Source organism: Engraulis encrasicolus, chromosome 21 (assembly GCF_034702125.1).
Source record: "Engraulis encrasicolus isolate BLACKSEA-1 chromosome 21, IST_EnEncr_1.0, whole genome shotgun sequence".
NCBI lineage: Eukaryota > Metazoa > Chordata > Actinopteri > Clupeiformes > Engraulidae > Engraulis > Engraulis encrasicolus.
In genome coordinates this window covers 26,482,071-26,507,730 of record NC_085877.1, presented here as the reverse complement: position 1 = coordinate 26,507,730, position 25,660 = coordinate 26,482,071, and the positions used below count along the sequence as shown (strand labels likewise).

The window sequence follows — 25,660 nt, the reverse complement described above, 5'->3', positions numbered from 1 at the left end:
GTGTGTGTGTGTGTGTGTGTGTGTGTGTGTGTGTGTGTCTGCGTGCGTGCATAGTGCATGCGTCCGTGTTTGTGTGTGGCTGTTAGTAAGTTGTGTGGCTATGGTGTTTTTCAAAGGACTGTATGTGTGTGCAGTACGATTGTATATGTGCGCGACTATTCAGAATTAGGAGACTTATGTGGAACTGCATGACAGGGTGGGGAAGGTTCTTACATTGGGGGAACTGGGCCAAGATGGAAAAGTGGGGCTAAAATGCGCTTGTGTGTGTGTGTGTGTGTGTGTGTGTGTGTGTGTGTGTGCGTGTGTGTGTGTGTGTGTGTGTGTGTGTGTGTGTGTGTGTGTGTGTGTGTGTGTGTGTGTGTGTGTGTGTGTGTGTGTGCACGCGCTTGTGTGTGTGAGCTTGCAGGGTCTAGATGTACAGTAAATGTGGGGCTAGTGTGTGTGTGTGTGTGTGTGTGTGTGTGTGTGTGTGTGTGTGTGTGTACATTTGAGCGTGCGAGTTAGCAGTGCCTAGATGTAAACGTGGAGGTGGTGGCTAGCCTTTGGCAGGGTTGTTGTTTGAAATGGATACCCGCACAGTGAACCGTGCGATGTAGGGTATTACCATGAACGAGAGAGAGAGAGAGAGAGAGAGAGAGAGAGAGAGAGAGAGAGAGAGAGAGAGAGAGAGAGAGAGAGAGAGAGAACGAGAACGAGGGAATAAGAAAGAAAACAAAACAAAAGAAAACACACCTTTCACTCTACTCTACTCTGTTCTTACCCTCCAAAGTTGCAGTCCATTGGTTTGCAGTTCGACATGACTTGCTTCATAGAGTTATTACCACAGGATTTGGCAAAAGAGCAGAAAATAACCGCACTGATTTCTGCTCTCACTCCCTCTCTTTCTTCCCCCCTCTCTCTTTCTTTATTTTCCTACCACCCACTCTCCAAAAACTCCTCCGTCTCACCTCTCTTTCTCACTCCCTCTCCTTGTATCACTCTTTCTTCTGATTGGACACTACATCACCATCTATCTGCACTGGTTTCATTGCTTATTTTTGTCTCAATCTTGTTATTTCTTGCTTTACCTCCTTCCGGACATACTTTGTCCCTCTATCTCGTTTCTTCTCTTGGTGATGTCCCTCTCCTCCTCCCTCGCTTTCATCTCCTTCCGTCGCTTCCGCAGGTCTTTTTCTCTTTCTATTTCCATTCTGACACAGCCCCCATCCACCTTCTCTCTCTCTCTCTCTCTCTCCCTCTCTCTCTCTCTCTCTCTCTCTCCCTCTCTCTCTCTCTCTCATTTCATTCTTTCTAATTTGGTCTCTCTGTCTATCCCCCAGTGTGCCTTCAAGCTCACCAAACCACTTCCTTTTTTCCTTTTTCAATTCTTCTTTTTTCCCCCTTCTTTCTTTCTTTTCCTGTGCATGCTTGACCTCAGCTATACGGCAGTACAAAGTCCAGCATACAGTCAGGGCCGTAGTAGCCACACCAGTGACACAGGGGGCAGAAAGAAAGAAAGAAAGAAAGAAAGAAAGAAAGAAAGAAAGAAAGAAAGAAAGAAAGACAGATAGGAAGAAAGAAAGACAGAAAGAAAGAAAGAAAGAAAGGACGAAGGAATAAAGAAAGAAAAACAATGAAAAAGGTATAAGACGAGAAGCAAGACCAAAAAAGAGACCACAAAAGAAGCGGACAAACGAAAGATGAGAATAAAAAGACTAAAAGGGAAAAAAAGAGAAAAAGGAGCGAACTAAAAAAGAGGAAAGAAAAATAAAATATGTTTAAAAAATGAAAAGACATGAAGCCACAATGCAGTGCTGTCCGGCCAGACGCCTGACCACAGAGAGATGGCAGCCCGCCCAGTGAGTCAGACTCCAGGCAGAGAGAGAGAGAGAGAGAGAGAGAGAGAGAGAGAGAGAGAGAGAGATAGAGGTAGAGAGAGAGAGAGAGAGAGAGAGAGAGAGAGAGAGAGAGAGAGAGAGAGAACGAGGGAGGAGAAGAAGAAGGGGGGAAAAGGAGTGAAGAAAAGGGAAAACAAGAAGAAAATCAAGAGAGGGATGAAGAGAGAAGGGGAGAGAGGGGAAAGAGAGAAAATAGGAGAATACATTCATAAGAGGAAAAAAACGAGTGGAGAAAATGAGAAAATAAATCAAGAGAAGAAAATGAAGAAAAGAGAAGAAAAGTAAGAGAGAGGGGAAAAAGAGAAAGACAAAATGAGGAAAGAAATGGGAGAGAAGAAAAAATGAGAGAAAGGGAGAGAGAGAGAGAGAGAGAGAGAGAGAGGGGGAGAAAGGGGGAGTGAGAGGGAGGAGATGAGGAGAGTAAATGAGAGCACAGAGAGGAAACCTCTGCTTCTTATGCATTTCCTCTTCAAAACCTCACTGACCCTCCTGCACGGCCACTAAAGACATGCTCACACAGATTCACTTTTGCGCGTGCGCGCGCGCGTGTGTGTGTGTGTGTGTGTGTGTGTGTGTGTGTGTGTGTGTGTGTGTGTGTGTGCGCGCACGTGAGTATGTGCATGTGTGTGTTTGTGTGCGTGCATGCGTGTACGTGTACGTACAAATGTGTGCGTGCGTGCATAGGTGCATACTTGGCGATGACTCCAACACACTTTATTGTGAGTACCGGTATATACTGTACGTAGGTGTTTGTGTGTGTGTGCGTGTCTAGAGAGCTCACTTTTCCTTCCGCTTACATCTCTGTGTGTTTTTGGAAATGGACAAGACCTCGCTAAATAGCACTCTTTCCTTCCTTCCTAACCCAATGTCACTTAAACTCTAGGAACGTTGCTAAAGATATTTCCGCTGAGATATTTTAGCTGCGTGTGGAAAACTGACCCATCTGCGAAACCTCATCTCACTGGCCGAAATATACCAGACAGGAAGTGATGCAATAAAGGAAGATTCCGTAGGTGTTTTTCAATCAGAATGCTAACTGTGGGTGTGCACCAGAAGCAACCAAAGCGAGTGCGTAGCCGAAACTGCTGAAGTAGTGGATTCGCTTTATTCAGTCTTAGGGTGGTTTTAACACACAGCTCTGGCCTTTCAGAGTTGAAGATATAAACATCTGAATTGGTTACAGTAAACCACATCAGTTCTAATTACCATAACATTACCATAACTGATTGTATCGTCTGAAATTCACTCTGGTAGGCCAGTTCTCATTGCCAGTTCCCATTCACATTTGATGCTCAATTTGTAGACCCGCCATAAATGACGGACATAACTTCCGTCGATCTGGCCACTTTGGTCGGTTCCGTTCTATCCAAAAATTGCTGTTCACTTCTGTACATCCTGTAGCAAGTCGATGCAACCACTCCGACAATCTTGGAAACGTTATATTTAAGGCTGCTAAAATGACTTCACATCGCATTAGGGACAGCAACGTCTCCTCAAAAATGCACCATGAAAACCCACTGACTGGTCCCAGTGGCTTCTCTGTGGTGTTGGGGGACGTGCCTCGCCTGTCTTTAGTGAATTGCGTCTGTTCTCTGCGGACAGAAACTGTCCCAGTTTTGAGTGATGTCATTCTGAACATGCAAAACAACAGCCAAACAGTTCCTCGGAGACCACAGTGGTCATTGTGTGACTGTAAGGGTGTTGGTGCATGTTTTGTCTGTGTATTTGCCTGTTTAGTGTTTGTGTGTACTGTATGAATTATTGTTTGAGTGGGTGGATGTCTCAAAATATGTTAGTCTGTGTGTGTGTGTGTGGGGGGGTGCATATGTGTGTCTACACAAGTGTATACGGATCTGTCTATTTTGTGTGCACATGCATGACAACACAAGTGTGCAACTGCAAGTGTTTGTCTGTGTGTGAGGATGCTAATGGAGCTGAGCGTAAAGTGTGTGCGTGAAAAGAATAAAGTGTGTGTGTGTGAAATGTGGCAGTTGATGGCGAGTGGCGTGGCGTGAGCGTGGCACACGCATCACATTCCTGGCAGCCCGCCATTGGCCATGACCCTTGACCGGTCACATGGAACCCAAGACAGAAGACTTCCTAGAAAGCGGGGTTATTCCAGGAACCTGGCTCAGTAGTAAACCAGGTTAAATTAACCTCGCACCGTGCACAGGGAACCCGAAGGAGGTGGGGGACCAAGAACCTGGCTCAGTTGTAAACCAGGTTAAGTTAACTTTGGGGAACTCAAGCTAGCTTATAGGAACAGAGGGATACTATATTCCAAGAACCTGGCTCAGTAGTACACCAGGTTCTCTATTAGTTCACTTCTACTATCTATTGGTAGTGTGTCCTATAGGTTAACTTAGCCAGGTTTATCACTTAACCATGCCATGTTCTTGGACACCCTCCCCCCAAAAAAAAAAAAAAATGTTTGTGAATGTAGGTTCAGCCTACAGGTGTGAAGGTAAGTGCAGCACAAAACAGCCACACAAAGAATAGAATAGAATAGAATAGAATAGAATAGAATAGAATAGAATAGAATAGAATGCTTTATATATGTATATATTATGTAAATTATACATCTCTCTCACGCTTGCTCTCTCTTTCTGACTTTTTTTCTGTGTGTGTGCACCGCAATCACTGAAATAAAACAGAGTTCCGTGTGGCGGTGGAGGACATTTTTATGTCCTTTCTAAATCAAGCCATAAAAGTGAAGTGGAGGGCGTCAAGAACGAGCATTAATGATCAGTGCCATTCTGTGTGTGTTTTTTTTCCGTTCTAGATTTTAAGCAATATAAGTGGAGTGCATTGACTGACTGCAATCAAGTTCTTGTCCCTACCAAATGCTAAAGAGCAAGGAGGAGATAGCAGAGGAGCAGAGGAGAGAACAGCATACCTAAATCAGCTGAGGGGTTACATTGCTGAAATATGTACTAGACTTCACATTATGAAAATGTGAAAGCATGGCATATGCTGTTTTAAGAGCCAACAGCCACATCTGTAAATAGTTATAACACCAGTAAAGACATTATGTTCTCTTCTGGGGACACTGTGGTGGGATTGCCATAATGCCATTTAAGACATATTTTCACTTATGGGGACACTGAGGTAGGATTGTGATGCTGGGTGCTCCTCATCTTTCCATCAACCTTCTGCTTTTGCTATCCCTCCATCTATTTGAACATCAATATGGCGTAAAAACACATGCTTACTTCAGGAGACTTTTGATTTTGCACACTATGAGGTGGTTTGAGATATGGCCCTCTCTGGCTTGGCTTTGCTTCTCATCTTTCACTGCCTGTGCTCATTAGGGGAGAGGAACCTACAGGACTGCCACTCTAGCTCCAGGGTCCAGGACAAAGGCTGCACTGTGAGGCCGCCCGCCACCCTCCACAACATGCACACCAACACTGCACACACACACTGCACACACACCTACACACATACGCGCACACACACACCTACACACCTACACACATACACACACACATACACACACACACACACACACACAAAACATGTAGGGTCCAGGATTTGGGCTCCACATGGAGCGAGGGCCCCAGCATGTGGGTGTGCTCTAATAGCAGTGGCCTCACAAAGGTAGACTGGTGTTAGTACACAGACACACACACACACACACACACACACACACACACACACACACACACACACACACACACACACACACACACACACACACACACACACACACACACACACACACTCTCTCTCTCTCACACACACACACACACACACACACACACACACACACACACACACACACACACACACACACACACACACAGACATTCAAATATATGCACACCCCCAAACACACATATCCCCTTCAAACACTCTCCTTAGGCAGTGCAAATGAGATGAGTCGAGCCAAACAAATCATGTGTAAAACCACACAGCTAAGTAAAGCTCAAACATATGCTTTCAGACACACAGCAACAAAGCAGTGAGAGGAAAAGAGATGTGCTAAGAAACAGGATGCATTCCAATATGCGACCTTGCGTCCTCCACTTCTGCTTGTGGCCTCGTACCAGGAAGTAATACGTCGTGATGACATCACTGACATCAGCATTGTATTTCAATATCTCGCAAAAGCTCAATTGTAAAGTAATTTTCTCATTTGCAAACTGGATGGTGAATGAAGAATAGTCTCCCAAAAATGCTTGTGGCTATGCTGACAGCGGGGAAACGCAATTGTTTTCTCCATGGAGGCGGGACATCAGCGAAACGGGAGGCCACAAGCCAAAGTGGAGGACACAAGGTTGCATATTGGAATGCACGCAGAGTGTGTTAGAATGGAGAGAGAAAATCCATAAGTGTGAAAGAAAAAGAAAGGCGAGTGAGATAACAACACTGAAAGAGAAACAGAGAGAAATGGAAGGGGGGAGTGCTTGAGAAAAATATCATAGCGAGAGAAGAGAGAAGAGACCGAAACAAGAAAAAGACACTGAAAGAAAGAGAGAGAGAGCGACAGAGAGCGAGAGACAGAGAGAGGACAGGATGAGGTTAATAAGGCAGGATAGCACAAGGAGAGCAGGTGAGGAGGAGCGAAAGACGGGAAGAGGAGGGGGATGAGAGCGAGAGAAGAATAGAAACAGAGGGCAAGAAAACATGTGAAAGAACAGAGGGAAGTCAAGAAGAAGGGAGAGGGAAGGATAGAAGAGGAATGAGATGGAGGGTAAGATGAGAGAGGGGGGTAAAAAAAGACAGAGGGAGGGGGGGCAAGAAGAGGGGGAGGTATAAACAAGCGATGGATGGCAAGAGGAGGAGCGAGGGAGAGGAAGGAGAGAGGTGAAGAGCAAGATGAGGGGGTGTGAGATAGATTATAGACAATGAGGTCACAGTGCTGCGAGGAGCGAGACCCCAGGTGTGTGTGAGAGAGAGGCCAAGATGTAAAGCCTATAAATAGTGGCCCTAGATAGCATAACATATGACACACACACTTAAAACCAGCTTAAATCACTCAAGCACACGGAAGAGGGGGCACACACACGCACACACGCACACACATTGACTAATTTCTCCGGAAAGAAGTGTAAACACACAGAAGAGCACACACATGCATGGCAAACAGCACACACAGCACACACACAGAAGTGCGTACTACACACACACAATCGTGACACCACATACGATCGTAAGTCGCTTGGGATGAAAGCGTATGCCAAATGCATTGCGATATACAACGTTGCGACAAGACACACATACACAAGACCACACACACATGCACACACACACACACACGCGTGCGCGCGCGCACGAACACACGCACAAACACACACAGATAGAGACACACACACACACACAGACAGACACACACACACACACACACACACACACACACACACACACACACACACACACACACACACACACACACACACACACACCAGGGTTTGACGTTAACTTTTTTTGCTCACCGGCCAATGTGGCTAGTGGTTTTCCTGAGTCACTAGCCATTCAGCCTTTCCGCTAGCCAGAGTTTTATTGTCCATTTTTTTCTTTTGAATATTCTTGCATTTAAATACAAACAACTAATGCAACTACTGTACTTTGTCACACCAAAGAATAAGTTACCAGTCAAAGTGGCTGGTGAGACTGAAATCGTTACTAGCCACAGCCAAGTTTTACCAGCATTTGGCCGGTTGGCAGGTGCCAGTGTCAAGCCCTGACACACACTCACACACACACTCACACAAACACACACACACGCAAAGGGTTAAACATAGAAGACATGATGTCTCCTTACCTCCAGGTCATCCAGAGATCGGGCCAGGCTGAGGCGCTTGGGGTGGGCGGAGGGCCGGCGCATGGAACATCTCGCCCGGCTGATACCCCAGAACCGGGAGCTCTGTGTGGGTGAGGGAAAAAAGAGAGTTGTTATGGTCTGTTAGGAGATCAGGAAAGTCAAAGAATGCGCGCACATCAGTGGTACAGGTGCACTTGCACTTGCTCGTTGCACTTTGATGAAGGACGGTTAGTCCGAAACGTTGTGCCATTAAATATTTGGGAGCATTTAACAGTGTTGCGGACCTTTACTTTCTTTTCATGGTCTGTTAGGAGACAGGTTATTTGATGCCTGAATTCATCTGGCTTCAACTGTATGAGAAACACATTTGGAAATGGTCACAATGCCTCAATAAAGTTCAATAATGGTTACAATTAGTATTCACTATTAATACACACACTGCAGTCTGTCGATATGAAATTCAAACATGGTGTGACAAATAAGTTACTACACAACAGTGTATTATTACAAAGACAAACTACCATTACCAAAAATATTTTTAAAAAATAGGGACTACATAGAAACATCAAAATAGAAAAGTATCTGCAGTCAATATCCAGTCTTTACATTTTAATTCCTGTATGAAGAATCTGTTAAGAATCCTGTTATTTAGATTCATGCATGTGTGGCACTTCATAACAAATTATGGGCCTTTGTCATAATGTTTATAGTGTCACATTATATACGTAGTGGCTATTACAAAGACAAATTTCACAGAAAAAATGACCAAACGTGAAATGAAGAATTCAATATAAATGTGTTGGCAGTCGATATACTGGGCATGCACTATGTAGTCTTTAAGTTCCTGTATCAAGAGTGTGTTTACACTCCTGTTGTTTACATTCCATCCCTCCCTGTGGTGCGCTGCGCTATGCCGCGGGGCCAGGCTAATTAGCCTGCGTGCTAATGATCAGCCATCAACAGGGGGCTGGACTGGCCAATTGACATAGCGGGCATTTCCCAGTGGGCCCTGCACCCACTTATTTTTATATTTCTGAAAATAGGGGCCCACTAGGGTGTGGGGTGTGGGGTGTGCCGCTAATTATGAAGGGCCCCTTTAAGCCAAAACTGCCCGGGCCCTATTTCTCCCCTAGTACAGCCCTGGCTATCAGCCAGCCAGGCCCTACTGCCTACTGCGAGTGCCAGCAGGAATGTAAACAAGGCAGGCCTGAGGGAGCACAGGGTTAAATAAGGTGCACACTTGATACTTAAACAACGGCAGTTAAACACTTAGGCTCACGCTTATTATATGGTTAGCACAGCGTTATGAGAAAGTCATGAGAAGAACTGTTTTTTGAGGGCCACTCTTAAGGTTCTCTTTTACTTCAGACATGTAAAGGTTTTATCTTTTACCTGACATGTTTCGACGGTATGACTTCCGTCTTCATCAGAGGGTCACTGTTTTTGAGGGCATTTTCAAGTACTTAAAGGTGTATTGTTATTTAAGCATTATTGTGGTGGGCATTTCTATCGTCTTTTTTTGTCTTTTTGATGGCTAAACTAAGCCTGCTAAACACTCATCATCACATGGAGTTTTAAAGCTACACGGAGCCATATGTAAGGCTTTTGGGTCTACGTGTAAAACAAAGTGCTTCCGGGGACATTTGTGAATCTATTGTGATTGCACCCCCAAAATTGCCATGTATGTAACTACATGCTGACATGTGACTTAGTACAAGCTTATGCCTGAGTCATTGTCAATGCCATTGTCATTGTCCAAGCCATCTGGACATAACTGCCTAATTCATTTTGCTGCGTTTGTTGACAAACGGCACTGCATGAGGGAAAAAAGAGACATCTGCTTCAAACTGTCAAGGTGTCAAGCTGACAACCTAATGTCTTTACAAGAACCATTGTGACCGCTGAAACAGAGAACGGTTCTTGCGAAGAATATGGCCCCAAAAAAATCAGATTGCACACAAAACAGACGAAAAATTTGTGATGTCGAGGCAATAACATTTACAAATCTAAAATGCCAGTTCTAGGTTTAACGATCTGTGAAGTAAAATTAACAAAATAGTAGAAGGGAATCACTAAACATGTACGAATATGTATGTGTGTGTACCGGTATATATACTGTAACTATGAATGCAAAATTCTCACTTTTCTTTTCTTCAAAGTGCTGTGGCTGTGTATAGACAGACATATGAATGACAACCATCAACAAGCACCAAACATGTCAAAGTGATTTCATACAGATCTTTTCTGTGTGTTTCTCTTGCATCTCTCTCTGTAATCTCTCTGTCTGTGTGTGGGCGGGTGACTCTGTCTCTGTCTTTACCCGTGTGTGTGTATGAGTGTGTGTGTGCGTTTGTCTCTGGATGCAGACAGCCGCAGTTAAATGAATCAGCAGGAGCTAATTTGATCGTGGCGGACCGAAGGGGGATGGGGGGGAGGGGGGCGGCGTTTGGTGGCGCGTGTGAGGGGGCACAGCGGTGAACAACAGCAGGGGTCACCAGCAGTCTATCTCTCATGAGACCCCCACCCCCACCCACTCCTCCCTGATCTACCTCCCCCCCCACACACACACGCACATGCGCACACATGCGCGCGCACACACACACACACACACACACACACACACACACACACACACACACACACACACACACACACACACGCACGCGCACACACAAACTCCCAAACTGACACACATGCACAACATTCTGGCTCTTCTTTTTTTTCTAATTCTCTGTCTCTTTTTCTGTCTCTCTCTGTCTCTCTCTCTCACACACACACACACACACACACACACACACACTGACTATCTGCGTCACCACTGCGACCCCTGTCCTGCCATCCATCTCTGGATATCTGCCTACTCGTCCGCTCGCCCACCACTGCACTCTGGGGTCACTGCCACCCTTCAGTCTCGTCAACATGGGCAGTTTAGCGCCGCTCAGAAGCCTGCTGTAGAACACTGGCATCAACACTCTAGAAGCCGCGGCTGTGCTTTCAGAGTTCCATTTTAGAATGTCTATTAACCCTTGGCGGAGTGCCATCACAGACAGAGAAAGGTACATTGAAAACATTTCATTGTTCTTTCTATAAAATTCTAAAACTCTCATGGAGGTTAAATTCCTCAGGAACTTCACTTTTTTCCTTACTGAGAGAGTGTTGCCCGCAGAACATTTGTGGGTGGAGGGTTAGCTGGTATCAGAAACAAGTGACACTGAAAATAAACATCTTACATGATGTTCATAAGGTATTTTAGAAATTGCATTCACAGTACAGAATATTTTTCTTTGCAGAGGACCTAGTGAAGGTGGTCGATATTTGTTGCCAAGGTGCCCGCCTTACAGTAACTATAAAGCTGTGAAGTGCTGCGGGAGACCCTTCTCTTTATCTAGCAAATGTTTTCATTTCTCAAAGGGCAAGAAACAATTCATGCCTACATCACATCTCTACCAAAATAAAGTGAAACATTTTCCAGCGTTGAAAGGACACTTGCACCACTACCACATTTGGTATTGAGGCACAGCCAGATAGAAAAAAAAGAAGAAAAAAGCATCAGCCTGCACACTTAGCGTCTGAAAGAGAGGAGGAGAGAGGGGGGATGAAAGTACTGCTGGTAATTATGGCCGTATCGCGCCGGGCGGCACAACCCTGTCATTTTCATCCCTCTTCCTGTCTGTCCAAAAGCCTCGTCCCCTCTTCCCTCTCCCTCTCCCTCCACACCAAACACACACACACACACACACACACACACACACACACACACAGACAGAGACAGACCTTTCCCTGGCCCATCATGCAAGCTATAATCTGTTTTGTGCAGAGATAAAAAGAGATAGATACAGGAGAGAGAGAGAGAGAGAGAGAGAGAGAGAGAGAGAGAGAGAGAATGAGAGAACGAGAGAAGGGAAGACATGTGAAAAAGAGAGCCTGACAGAGAGAGAAGGAGGGGGGAGAGACAGAGAGAGGGAGACAGAAAGGGAGAGAGACAGAGAGAGAGAGAGAGAGAGAGAGAGAGAGAGAGAGAGAGAGAGAGAGAGAGAGAGAGAGAGAGAGAAAGAGAGAAAGAGAGCGAGAGGATGAGAGAAGGGAAGTCATATATGAAAGAGACCATGACACCACCCACTCCAACGCTGTACAAAATAAACTAAAAGTCTCCAGAGAAGCCTGGCATGGTGACTTCTCTCCCCCTACACACTACAGTGTGTAGTGCTAACTCAACACTTGAGAGTCAAATTCAACACTGATAGCATTGATCCATGTCTTTAATTGTTAAATTACAGTTACACTATAAAATCTACTGTGTGTACAACAGCCAAAAACACTCTCTTCAGAGAAGACTGGCATTGAGACAATTGCTCTCCCCCTACACAGTACATCCTCCAGAGTGAATTTAACACTTAAAGAGAAAAACTTAACACTGATAGCATTGGTCCTACACTGCAAATTATACCGCGTGTACATCAGTCAAAACCACTTTCTCATGGGCGGCATAACCAAGCCAACGCAGTGCCAAGAAAGCCTTTCATTGTTGAGGAAGTAAGGGTGCTTTTTTTACTTCATCCTTCTCCCACACCACAAAAACAACAGAAACATCTAGAAAACAGCCAAACAGCAAAACATCTCATTAAGAGTACCCAAGCTGACAATCAATCACAAAACAAGACACCACGGATGAAAGTTTGATTTCAGAGTTGGCAGGGGGGGCACAATGTGCCAAGTCATCGGCATTTTCATCATTTAACATTGTTTTTGGATGGTAAACACAAAACTGTATGAAACTCTTGAAAGAAACGATAACAGGGCGATCAGATTTCCCGAAACTGGGATCGACAACCAGGACATTTGTACCACCACCAAGGCAAACACTATTGCTTTGGTTGGTGCTTCGCCGACTCTAATTACTGGAAGCTGCATTGAACTGGCAACATTACAGCCATGGGGCAGCCATGGCCTAGTGGTTAGGGAGGTTGACATAAGATCAGAGGATTTCAAGTTCAAATCCCACCCTTAGCCATCCTCCCTACACCTCCATTCATGGCTGACATGCCCTTGAGCAAGGCACCTAACCCCACATTGCTCCACGGACTGTGACCAATATACCCTGTAAATAACTGTAAGTCGATTTGGATATGAAAGCATCAGCTAAGTGTAATGTAAACTGAAAAATGTACAATTGAGAATGACAATTGCTGTGTAACCGGGACAGTTTAATGGCAATTGCGCTTGAATATGGCAAGTGGTAGGCTACAGGTCTGTAAAAAAAAATTGCTCCACGTTATCACGCACATGCCCTAATCCAGATATTCAATCTAGATGTCAGTGACGCAACTCCGTGCTGCTCTATTGCAAACATATCAATCGTTTGATTCAGTGTCTTGAGGGACTTTTGTGAAGAGACGGGACACACAACTCCCTTCCGAATCGGGACTGTCCCAGTAAAACCCTGAGGCGTCTAGCCTAGTCTGAAACAGAGGCCTACAAAAAGCAACCTCTTTCAGGATCACAGGGAGGACAAACTCCCTTAAAAGGCTGCGGAGGCACATCAATGAGTTAGCACAGTTTTACAAAGGCAGAATCTGCAACTGCTTTCTACTTCTGTCTCTTTGAATCTCTCTCTGTCTCTCTGCCCCCCCTCTCTATCAAAGGCAACTAACTTCTGTGTTTTTCTTCATCTTTTGACTTTCTCTCTCTCTCTCTCTCTCTCTCTCTCTCTCTCTCTCTCTCTCTCTCTCTCTCTCTCTCTCTCTCTCTCTCTCTCTCTCTCTCTCTCTCTGTATCCACCTCCCCACACCACCATAATTAGAAGCTTGCAGGTTGCTAGGTAACACAGCACATAGACCAAATAAAGCAAGACAGCCTGCAGTTGTCGTGGTTAAACGGCAGGGGAACTTCCACTTGTTGTTGGCCATCTCTGGGCAACAGTGCCCTCTGCTGAAACAAGCAAGGAATTACAGCATTGGAATAACCCTTAGAGGAGTAGCCTAAAATTATATCACATACAGGATTATAACTTACGTTTTTTGTTGTCACTAAGTGACTAATTCTATGGAGGATTTTGTAACAAATGCTTTGCTTTTATGTGAGCTGTAGGATGTTGTAGTAGACTCTAGAGTAACACTTCATTGATGTGATCAACATGAGGGAGTTAAGCTACCACCATAGGAATGCTATGCACATAACAGGGACATTAATGGCACATTATCGATATTTGATTGATATATGAGTAGTGCATTTTTGGAATGACTACTTGACATTGTTTGTGTGTCATGACATTCCAAAAAAAAACCCCAAATGACCCATTAGGACAAACAGTCATAAACATCAATAATGTGTCATTAATTGTCCTGACAGCTTCCTGCCATGCCATTTTTATGACGGATACATGACACATGTGTAGAGTCGACCACTACATCAAATAAAGTGTTTCCAATTCGAGAAGGGCTGGGGGGAAAAATACTCCTTACTCCTCAAAGGGTTAAAAGGAGAGCAGGGCATGAGGCCATCTGTCGTCTGTTATGTCTGGGGTGGGACTGGAGTGCGAAGGTCATTAGCAAATGAGGATCTCTAAGTTAAATCTGCCCGGCAGCCACGAGACTAGAGCAAGGAAACTAGCCATGCTCAAGCTCACGCAGTACATATCGCAGTGTTCATTCCACACTTCGGATCATAGGATGGGATCAGCACTATTGAGTATTAAATTGCACTCTCTAGGTGTTTAATTATAAGTGACGAATAGTGCCAATGGTCCAAAATTACACCTCAACATGCATAAGCAAATGCAGAAAGTTGAAATCAGAAAACTGAAAGCGTTAAACTGCAGTACCTATGCCGTCTTTTTTTAAAAACTTCTGTAGCCCACTGCTGTATACCACAGTATCATCGCTGTAAACTACAGCATTAGTGTAGCGTTAGAGCAGTATTATGCAATAATTTGGATGCGAAAAAAAAAAACTGCAGAAAAAAACAGCAAAAACAAGTGCTGCACTTAACTGCAAAATGCAATGCAACACGAAAAGCACAGCAGTGTGCAGTTTTCTTGTTATTCCCTACGTGGCCGTTTCTTTTTTTATAATAATAAGGGCAAAGAAATTAACTTGCGTCCACACTATGGCCAAACCACATTAAAAACAATCACTTTGTGTAATTTACCTACCACACATCTGATAACATCTGCAAATGTGAGAAAGACTCCAACAGTTCGTTGGTAATAACGCGTGTAGCAGCTATTACACTACTACTACTACTAACGTTGAGCCTTCGGGCTAATTAAGCAAATGGCGTTTCTGTCTGGAGCTTATCCAAAAAGGCCATACTGGGAGCCTGGGGGGGTTAATACCACGCCGCCCACGCCAAAGACATTTCATAAGCCTGCCTTGTGCCTAGTACTTACACTTTTTTAAAGGCCACGTAATGTCTAAATAAAGTAACTTTAAGCCTGTTAATAAGTTTGTCATTATGAAAGAAAAGAGCTGCTAATGATCTGACCTTGTGAACATAACCTTTGCCACAAGGTAGAGAACTGAGTCTCACAGGGGTGAAAATATAGATGGCATTTCCTGTGCTCTAATGCACGCTGTTGGCATGCTGCTTTCAATGACTGGAGCCATTCAGTGGCAGGCTCGAAGCACTAAGGCACCTAGCCAGGCTACACTCTCCTAGTAACGCAAAACATTCGGCGGCATTGAATCAAAATTTGAAAGTCGATGATCATCAGGCTATAAGGCACCACCCAAGCAATGTTATGCTGTGTGGACGGTTAAACTATATAACTCCTCAAAAAAGTGTTTTTTTTTATTCTTTAACCCCACTTTGCTCATTTGATTAGCCAGCAGGCTAGAAATTAGAGGCTCTGATTATAACTGTCTGATTAAAATTCATGGAGGATGGCAAAGTGAAGTTAGAGGCAGGGCTTTGAACCGGTTCAAGGAACGAAAACGAAAACCGGGAACTTTTGGTATTTTACAGGGAACAGAAACGAAACCGGAAACGTTATTATTTTTTATGTTCTGGAACAGGAACACTTATTTAAAAATAATGGTAACCGGTTAATACCGGTTAATAACGTTCCTCAAATTAAAAAAATAATAATTATTTTCCTGCGCATGTTACCATGAAGGATGAGGTTCACGTCCTGTGTGACATCAGACATTGTCTGACTGAATGGAGAGAGAGCTGTGGACTACAAAGTCTCCACTCCACATCTTAAATAAGAGAAACCACTGTCATACAAAAGGGCAAAGTTTCCATTGCATAATTGTAAGACATTGCAGAGAAGCGCGTGTAAAGCGCACCAAGAATGTTCGACGTTATTGGGCATCCATGGCCGCTTTAAATATGCACAAACTCACAATGTCCATCATAGCGTTCCCCGTGACCCAAGTCAGCGTGGAGCATGCATTTTCATCATTGAGGTTTATTCTCCGCTTCTCCGCTTAGGTCGTCCCTAAATGACACAATTCTGGAGGATATTCTTTTCATCTGCTTGAATATACAGTTTGGAATGTAGGCTGACCCATTTGCACTTCCGTCTTTCTTGGTTAATTAACGTCAGTTAGGCCTATGGGAGTAATCAGCTGACAGGAACGAAATTAACCGTTCCGGGAACAGTATTTTTCTGTTCTAACCGGTTCGGGAACGTCAATTTATTGGTGGAACGCATAACCGGAAACGTTATAATTCCGTTTCTGTTCGGAACGGAACGCTTGGAAAAAAATAACGGTTCAAAGCCCTGGTTAGAGGTGCTTTTGCCATAACATGTACTATGAACCACCAAAAATAATAATTAATTAAACATTTTCTCAGTACCAGTTCAGCACCTTATTGTCACCAAAGTGTTAATGACCATTGTCTTAATTTGAGACTGAGCAATGTCATAGAAATGTTATTATGTCAGGACAAAAATAAAGCGTCACTCTGGATCTTTCATCCCTACACCCATTAGATTATTAAATAAGGTTATAGGGATAGAGTTCACTACTGACCATTTACTTAATTTACTGAGGGCTGCTCATCACTGACAGGACAGGATGTTTTAATGTATATGTTAAAATGTGTATGTCTTTTGTTTTCTTATTTATTTATTGTTTTTTGTTTTCTTTAGGTTTTGTATTTCATTTTCTAAACTTTTTATTTATACTATTTATTCATTGACTGATGGAGACTGGGACCGCAAACTGAATTGCCCTTCTGATGGGACTAATAAAGTTATCTGAATCTGAATCTGAATCTGATGTACTTACACATTTTCCTACACAAATTAGATCCAAACTATTTTGCGATGTCTGATTGCACACGGCACAATCTAGATGTCGTTACAGGGGAGGATATCCATGGACATCCTCCCATGAGACTCCTCACCCCTATTAATCACTCCGCAATTGATAGAATGTAACTAGAGGTGCTTACTTTGAACACAGCAACATTCTATTGCAAGGGCTACTGCGGAGAAAGCGCAAGAGGCTGAAAGCAAGCGGGAACGTCGAGTCATATACTGCCCTTCAAAGGCAAAGTGCAGTAATTACGCCAACGTTGAAACTGAGAAAAAGGCCTTCAAAGCCTTCATATTAGGTTGGATATTGTAGTTACTGCAAATTTGACATAGCATCATCTCTAAAACGGGACACATTTGGACCGTAAGGCTTTAACAAGAGAAAGGAGGTGAAGTGATGACCAGTTCCAGTCTAAACTCAAGTTTGAAAAAATACGTATATAGTTACTGCATTTTGCCTTTGTAGGGCAGAAATGTCCATGCATTTCAATATAAGACAAATAAAGAGACATACAGTGAGAACAAGAGATGCACCACGGCTTGTTACCAACCTTCTCCTTCTCTTCCTTCTCCCGGTGTCCGTTCTGCTGGTTCCAGCCAAACAGCTTCTTGACGGGCTCGTTGTACAGGCTGACCGTCCTGGGAGGTGGCATGCCCTCTGGGCACAGCGCTGGCTCCACGTAGGTGTTCACCAACACCTGGTTCATGCCCGTGGGCAGCGTCCGGCTTTTGGCCAGCGGCGGACGGCCTCCCCCACCGGAACCGATGCTGCTCGAGTCGCCTCCGTCGTCGTCATGGTGACGAGAGCGCTGCCAGCGCGTGCGAATGGCCACGCTGGGCCAGCGCTGGCTCTTGCGTCTGTTGCCGCGCGCCACGGGCGTTCCGAATCCCATGCCGTCGACGCTGTTGCTGCTGATGGATTTGACGTGTGCGTACGGCGGAGGGGGCGGGCGCAGGAAGGTCTTGTCATTGATGACGGGCAGCACTCGGACGCCTATCTCGCTGATGGAGGACGATGGGGTCGAGGGACTACTGCCGGGGAGCGGCTCCGCTAGGAGGCAGCGGCGGACTCGGCCCGTGAAGGCGCTCCTGTGATCCTGCTGCTGCTGCTGCTGCTGCTGTGGGGGCTGTTGTAGGGGCTGCTGTTGGTGATAATTCGGCTGGTGCTGAGGATGATGATGCGGCAGAGGAAGATGAAGATGATGATCCTGGCTCAGCACGTGCCTTGGCGCCAAGGGTCGGAGGTCAGTCCAGACGTGCTGCTCGGGATCGTGTTCCGGAATGTGGCCCATGGAACGACTCCAGGTCGCGGAGAGGACCTTGTTGTTGTGGTTGCTGCTGTGGTGTTGCTGGTTGTGGTGGCCCCTCCTGCTGGTCTCCTCCGGGGACGCGTTCCCGATGCCGCTGTCCCCGCTCCCGCTGTGCCGCGTGCTGATCGTCCGACTTTCGACGTCGTCGTTGTCGGCGACCTCCCGCTCCGCCCGGGCCCTCAATCGCTCCACCAGATCGCCCATGTCGCGATAAAGCACCGACACAAATTGCAGTACCGCAGCGGGGCTCTGGGGGAACTCCAAGCAGCCTACGGCCGAGTCCGTGTCCATGTCCGCGTCGGCGGTGCACTGGAACCCAAAGTGGGCCCGGATGCTGTCGTGAGCCTCGTGCCGGTACAGCTCCGGGTCCACGAAGAAGACGTGGCAGAAGGTCTGCGAGCCCATGCCGTCCACGTTGTCCAGCGTCACCAGGCCGAAGAAGCGCGGGTCCTCCGGGCACACGGCGCTCAGCACCAGCCGGTCGGCCGGGTAGGAGACCAGCGCGCGGCCCGTGTCGTCGCACAGCTGCACGCAGTCGCACAGCACGTGCATCATCACCACCGAGTGCGTGCTCTGCTCCACGCTGAGGCGCGTCACGCAGCGGTGGACGCAGCGCAGGCGCTCCTCGTCCTCGTCCACCACGCCGGCCTTCATGGTGGAGGTCACCAGGTCCAGCTGCGAGGAGTTGATGTAGCCCACCACCATGGCCACGTTCAGGGTGTTGCTGTCCAGGGAGAGGTTGTCCAGGCTCTGGATGGACGTGGCGAACACCGACTCTCGGCTGGCCTCCAGCTTGACGTAGTTGCTGTTGTCGCTGCTGGTCAACTTCGACGTCTCGTAGTCGGACAGCAGGTCCGGGTTGCTCTTCACGAGCCCCCAGCGGGCGAAGTAGGCTCCGAGATCGGGCTCCGACACGGGCCGCTCTTTGGAGAGGTTGTTTTTGGGCTCCTGTTTTGCGATTGCAGTTGCAGCGGCCGACGCCGTTGCCGCATTATTATTGCTGTTGAAGAGCCTTCGAGGGCCGTGGTGGGGGTGGTGGTTAGGCACCTTGCTGATGTCGTTAGCGTTGTTAAGCTTCGACCGCAAGCCCCGCCAGTCGTCGCTGTTACTGCTGACGCCACTGCCACAGCCCTGGACAACCATCAGCTCCTCGTCACTGGAGCAGGAGTCCGCCAGCAAGGGGGCGGGAGGCGGCGGCCATCCGCCGGAGCCGTTCATGCCGTTCTCCACTATCCCGCCATTGCCGCCGATGCCGCAGTTCTCCTCCCGTCCAAAGGTGGTGCTGCAGTCCACCACCAGCCTCAGGTTCCCCGTGGACGAGCCAATCAGCTTCACCACCGCCTCGTGCGTTGCCTCGGAGACATCGGCGCCGTTGACGTTCAGCACGCGGTCGCCCGGTCGCAGGCCGATCACCTGTCAAGGTCAAGGTACAAGGTCAAAGTCAAAGTAAAGGGCAAGTTTGTGTTGTCAAGATGTTTGTGAAAATTCTAATTCACCCAGGTGATGTTACAGCTTAGAGTTTAGCTGTAGGCAAACCAGTGCTGCAGTCCACTTGCCTGCAACTTAACTGTTTGGTTATCACTGAGTCATCCTTTTCGCATGTGGTATGATATACAACAACTTTTGTGTGTATCCGTGTAGGCATAAAAAATAATATAGTTTTATCACATATGCTACGTACTGTACATACTGTAAATAACATCATGCATCATCTAATAACTACTATTAAACTGTAGCACTAGAGGCCACTACTGAAAGAAAGAAAGAAAGAAAGAAAGAAAGAAAGAAAGAAAGAAAGAAAGAAAGAAAGAAAGAAAGAAAGAAAGAACAAGCGAACGCACGAACGCCAAACACTACATTACAGTGCAGTGTCACGATTACCTCGGCGGGGCTGCCGCGCACGATGCAGCTGAGCAGGCAGGGCCGCTGGCCCACCAGCGTGAAGCCGTATCCGGCCCGGCCGCGGGCCATCTCCACTCGCTTCACCCCCGCCTGGCTGCTGGGCTCCAGCCAGGCGCGGGTCACCACCCCCCCAGCCTGGCCTGGCACCCGCATCCCTGGGGCACGGGACACTGGCTGGGCACTGGGTCTGGGCGTTGAGACCTTGGCCTAGGTCCTGATAGAGTACAGTAGAGTAGAACAGAGTTATTATATTCATCCCAAAGGAAATCTGCTGAGACATAACCCCTGTTACCAACTTTAATTTCATTTTAATCAATTTCCCGTTACCGGAATGGCAATAACCAAGTCATGATATATTACTAAAGACTCTGTGTAATATCATAAGAATGTAGTGTAGTAATGTAGTGGACTCTGTGGCATGATGTGTACAGTATGTGTGTGTGTGTGTGTGTGTGTGTGTGTGTGTGTGTGTGTGTGTGTGTGTGTGTGTGTGTGTGTGTGTGTGTGTGTGTGTGTGTCGGTGTACTCTACATAACCCTGTGCTAATGTACTTTAAAAAAAACTTTTTTGTTGTTCTGTATAATTCCTGTGCACTTTGTATCTGCAAAGTGATATTGGCTATGATTATCTCCTCGATTGCTCGGTCGCTTTGGTTAAAAAGCATCTGCCAAATAAAATGCAATGAAATGTAATGTAATGTAGTGCTATAGTAGTAAGCTGGTTTCCAATGACTATTACAGCATTCCACTGGCAGAACAGTGCACATTATGGGGTCTCTATCGGCCAACACACAATGCACATAATACATATCAAACACACTGCACACAATGTCATACAGTAGGCCCAAATACAAACACCCACCTGGACGTGGGTCCTTGGCCTCGGTGTGGATGTGGAGGGTCGGTGGGTGGATTGGAGGGGGTGAGTGGATGGATGTCTGGCGTTGAGGTGAGGTGGGGTAGGGTCAGGTGGGGCTGGTTGGGATTGGGTGATGTGTGGGTGTGTATGGGGGGGGGGGGGGTGTTGGGGTCAGGTGGCGTGGGGTAGGGTCGGGGTAAGTCGGTGACGTGTGTGGGGGTGTGTGTGTGGGGGACTTGAGGGGTTGGGTAGTGGGTGTTGTCCCAGACAGAATAGGATGGAGATGACAGTATTGGTAGTGATTTGTGTGTGTGTGTGTGTGTGTGTGTGTGTGTGTGTGTGTGTGTGTGTGTGTGTGTGTGTGTGTGTGTGTGTGTGTGTGTGCGTGTGTGTGTGTCCTGCTAGTATGTGTGTGTGTGTTAAGAGGATCAGCGACAGTAAAGATGTTGCCCTGCCATGCTGCGGACACACACACGACGTACACTGTACTCCTGTGGAGACATAGTTGTAGACAAGTACCGTAGGTTAAATCCAATGCACCCATTCAAACTGAGGTGCGCAAAATGGTTCTATGGTTTTCTGCGGAGATATATACAAGTCAATGGCTGGTTAACTATAATAGCTGCCTATAAAGCATTCAATGAATTAATGAATTAATAAATTGATACCTGGTAATGACAAGCCCCCTGTTATTATGTCTACCGGACTCGTGAAGATCATGTCTTAATAAATTACTAATGACTCTGGGTTGAGGTCTTTTCAACAACAGCTAAAGCATTCCACTGCAGGGGCGGTGCACATTACTTAACATTTTAAAGTTGAACTTCTGAAAGCTCTCTGATGGTATATGAAACATGCACATTATGAATAAATTGGAAATGGCACATCATCAATCAATCAATCAATCAATCAAACAATAATCAAAACGGTATGAGAAAAAAATGAGGGAAGTGGCAATCACTGTAACAGAATCATTTTAACACAGAGAAAAGGGGGGGGAGTGGTACTGATTTTGAAACTGTATCTGAAATCACTGATTTGTTGTTATGGGAATTAATGAAATCTAAATTGTACAAGGACACATACATTGATTGAACATTTAAGATGCTTACATAACATTACTCATAACATAACTCTGGAAAAAATGACCAATGTTTGTGAATTATCTAATAGGCTAGGCCTACACCGTTTATTAACAGCACCAATTTGCTGTCATCTGAATGAATACATCTTAGTTGGTACAAAAGACATCTATGTTTAATCAATAATCCTAAACATAGCATGCTATAAAAGCCCTCATACAATGCCTATAATGGTGAAATAGGGCGGCGTGCTGCCTAACACGAATTGTTAGTGTTTGGAACAGAGGACACACTGTCAGTGGCATGTGAATAGAAAAGAAAAACTGTTTTTATGACGTCCGTCACCCACTGCCACTGGACATATACAAACTGTACAAAATCCCCAGCACATTTTCCAACTCCAAGACTATTCACTGTCAAAACAACTTGAGTTTACTTCAGTCTACCTTTTGAGTTAGTTAAGTGGTTTTAGCTTAGTTGTTTCTGTGTTTAGTTATTTCCCTCACACGGAAGGATGTTACCTTAAGATGAAGTTTTACGCACTTTTACGCACGAGGCACAACTATAAAACGCACACGGCACAGATAAAAACGCATGCAATAAATGTCATCCATGAAAGTTTTTCAGATAACGTAATGGGTACGGTACTTACTTTTTTCGAACTTTCCCTTCTAGAAGCAATGAATTCCATATGCCGTCAGTCCACACATTGCCTCAACCGCTTCCATTTACTATTGTTGGGTGCAATACAAAAGCGTCTTTCTTCGTAACTATGGCACCCCAACGTTTGCAAACCAAGGGGGACTTTTCATTCGCTGACATATCCATCCATCCTTCAATATTCAAATAAACCCTGCACTCTGATTGGTCGCGCCTTCTGTCATGTGGCGTCGCAGCTCTCAGGCATGGCCACATGAAAATATAGCAGCCTGCGGGTGTTTCATTTTTGTTATTTTGTTACCTTTCCATGTACAGCACACCACGCGTTTTTCCGCTGTCGTCGGAACAATGTTGCATGCATGTAACAAGGATCAAGAATGTAACAACAATGTAACAAGCGCTCCCTCCGATTAGAAATGAAAGTCGCACAGGCAACTGTAAACGCTAAATCTCAGTACCAGGGAAAACCGCGCGAGCGCCCAGTGAGGGTCAAAGTACATCAACGCTTCTAACCTGTGTTCACATAAACAAGTTGGAGCTGTTAGTCCACTTACTGACACCTATCACTTGTTTTATTTGAAGCAACCAATGACAGCGGCAACGGAACTATAATTTGGGATTTTGCCAAGTACACCTGCTCCATCCAGTGAAAGCATGGCAGTTTATCCATATAGTAGGCTATGTGTATGTATGTATGTATGTATGTATGTATGTATGTATGTATGTATGTATGTATGTATGTATGTATGTATGTACAGTATGTACTGTATGTATGTATGTACAGTAGGCCTATGTAGGCCTACAGTATGTATGAACATTGTACAAGTATGTATGTGAACTATTTGTGTGTGTGTCTGTCTGCCTGTCTGTCTGTGTTTTATTTATTTATTTACATACTTACTTACTTATAGTTCTATTTGTCTATTTATTTACTAATGGGCCCCTAATTACAAGTACTAGGCTACTTATTTCTGTGTGTTTTACACTGGGGGTAGTTTAGAGTAGGCATGTACTAATGGCTCTTTCACATGTCTTTCCAGTCCGCCGATAATCCTCTTCCTCTGCCACGCCAACTGTTGGGATATAATTGGGCAGAAAACGACTGTCATCTGCTTACTTGGAGAAAATCCCCCTGCTTCCTGTGAGCTGTTGGATTTAAAACCCTATAAGGCTACACCACTCATATTTTGCCTTAACGGAGGCTCAGCAACAGGTTTAAGAATTAAAGGCACAGACTGTAACATTTGTTTTAAAAATAACTTTTTCATGAATATTAACCACCATACTCTCTTCCCAGCCCTGCCAGGTTTGAAGATTGGGCATGTTGAGTAAGTGTCTTATTATGCCCATACATACTCAGTTCACACATTATATACAGAAAATATTGAAAAATGTTTTATTGGTGTAATAGAGTAACATCATAACAAAATACAGTGGTTCAGTAACATTTAAAGCATACATCGTCCTTGCATCCTGTGTTGCATTCTATTTGAACAAGGGCTTCTTCTTTAGTACATTTGAAGAAAAATAAAATAGTGATGCAGTCTACATACAATTACAAACAAAGAGACAAGACAGACAGCTTGAAGTGTATTTATGCCCAGTGGTTTGAGTTTGGAGCTTTTACAAAAAAAACATATGGGCACAGCACCTGCTCCAGGTGCAATCCATGCACATGTAAACACAGTAAGCACCTTATCATCATCATCAGCATTGCTCTTTGTGTCCCTCCCAGGCTTCCTTCCTTGCCATTCCTCACTTGGAACACACTTTAATGGTGTTGTTGTTATGAATTGTTTAACATCTGTGGCTCCCAGGCCAGGGACATATCCAGAACTATACCCATACTCTTGGGGCCTGGGGGAACCACTAGAAATTGAGGGCAGTCTGAAACAAAACAAAAAAGGAAAATTGAACACTGCCCCCATATACTATGGATCATAATACTTTTTGAGCTTTGGCTGTAGTGGGTCAAAGATGGTAGATATTTCAAGATTCGTTATGTGTCCAATACGTTACTACTACATGGAGAGCAAGTACAACTAGCCTACTGCCTCCCGCCCTTCCATGTGGCCTTTTGGCCTCATAAACGTCACAGTTAATTCAAGATTTTGAAACAGGACGGAAGGACCAGGAAAGGATGGGATACATTAGTTTAGTAGTAGCCTTGAACCCATGAGCTACTATAAGCCAGCACCCTATGAAACAATCCACCATCTTTGGCTGAATGCTTAGTAAGGCCAAAATGAATTTATATCCTTACTACCCTTTTTGACCCCTCAGCACATCTCACTCTGCAGGGCTTTGGCTGTGTGAAGTGAAAAGTGGTAGATGTAGATGAAGTATGGCTATTTACTGTAACATCTTTGGAAGTATACCCTGGGCACTTGGGCTGTGGCAAGTTCCTGGCCATGTCCATCTCCTCCAGCAGTTTCATGAAGTCCCAAACACTACGTCAACCCCAAAGTCGTGAAGTTTCTTGATATGTTTTGTTCCATCCTTGGTGTCTCTTACGTAGTCCTATGTGGCCCCATTCCAACAGTGACAAATTTTGAGATAAATCCAAAATGGTAGATATAGTATCTATTCAGGCTAAGAGCGCACTGTATAAAATGTCTGTATATATTTGAAGTCTTAAATTTGGTTGCTTTTTTATTATTGTCCTGGACTGCCTTGATGTGTATTTGTACTATCTGTCTTGTGTGGATTTGGACATGTGTCTGGCAAATAAACAGAATTGTATTGAATTGTAGGCTACAGAATGTGTCCACCATTGGTGTCCGTGTCCACCATTAGTGTCCTCAGCCCAGGCCAGACCACAACAGTCTCTTCCTCTTCAGTTGTCCCCTGTGGCGAGGCCCTGGCCATGACCATTTTGCCCAGCAGGTTCATCAAGTCCCAAACACTATGAACTACAACATTTCTCTGGACACAGGGTT

General features: G+C 45.3%; 1 protein-coding gene across 1 annotated transcript in view; it reads right to left on the bottom strand.

Moving 5' to 3' along the window:
- The window catches only part of rgs12a (regulator of G protein signaling 12a), a 103,068-nt gene extending 81,983 nt beyond the window's left edge, over positions 1 to 21,085 (bottom strand). The window contains exons 1-4 of the mRNA XM_063186484.1: positions 20,983 to 21,085; positions 20,101 to 20,335; positions 17,461 to 19,632; positions 7,645 to 7,746 (exon numbers count right to left, since the gene is read on the bottom strand). Coding sequence (XP_063042554.1) covers positions 7,645 to 7,746; positions 17,461 to 19,632; positions 20,101 to 20,274 — 2,448 coding nt within the window. The 5' untranslated portion in view covers positions 20,275 to 20,335; positions 20,983 to 21,085. The remainder of the gene's footprint in view (positions 1 to 7,644; positions 7,747 to 17,460; positions 19,633 to 20,100; positions 20,336 to 20,982) is intronic.
- Between the last annotated feature and the right edge of the window lie 4,575 nt (positions 21,086 to 25,660).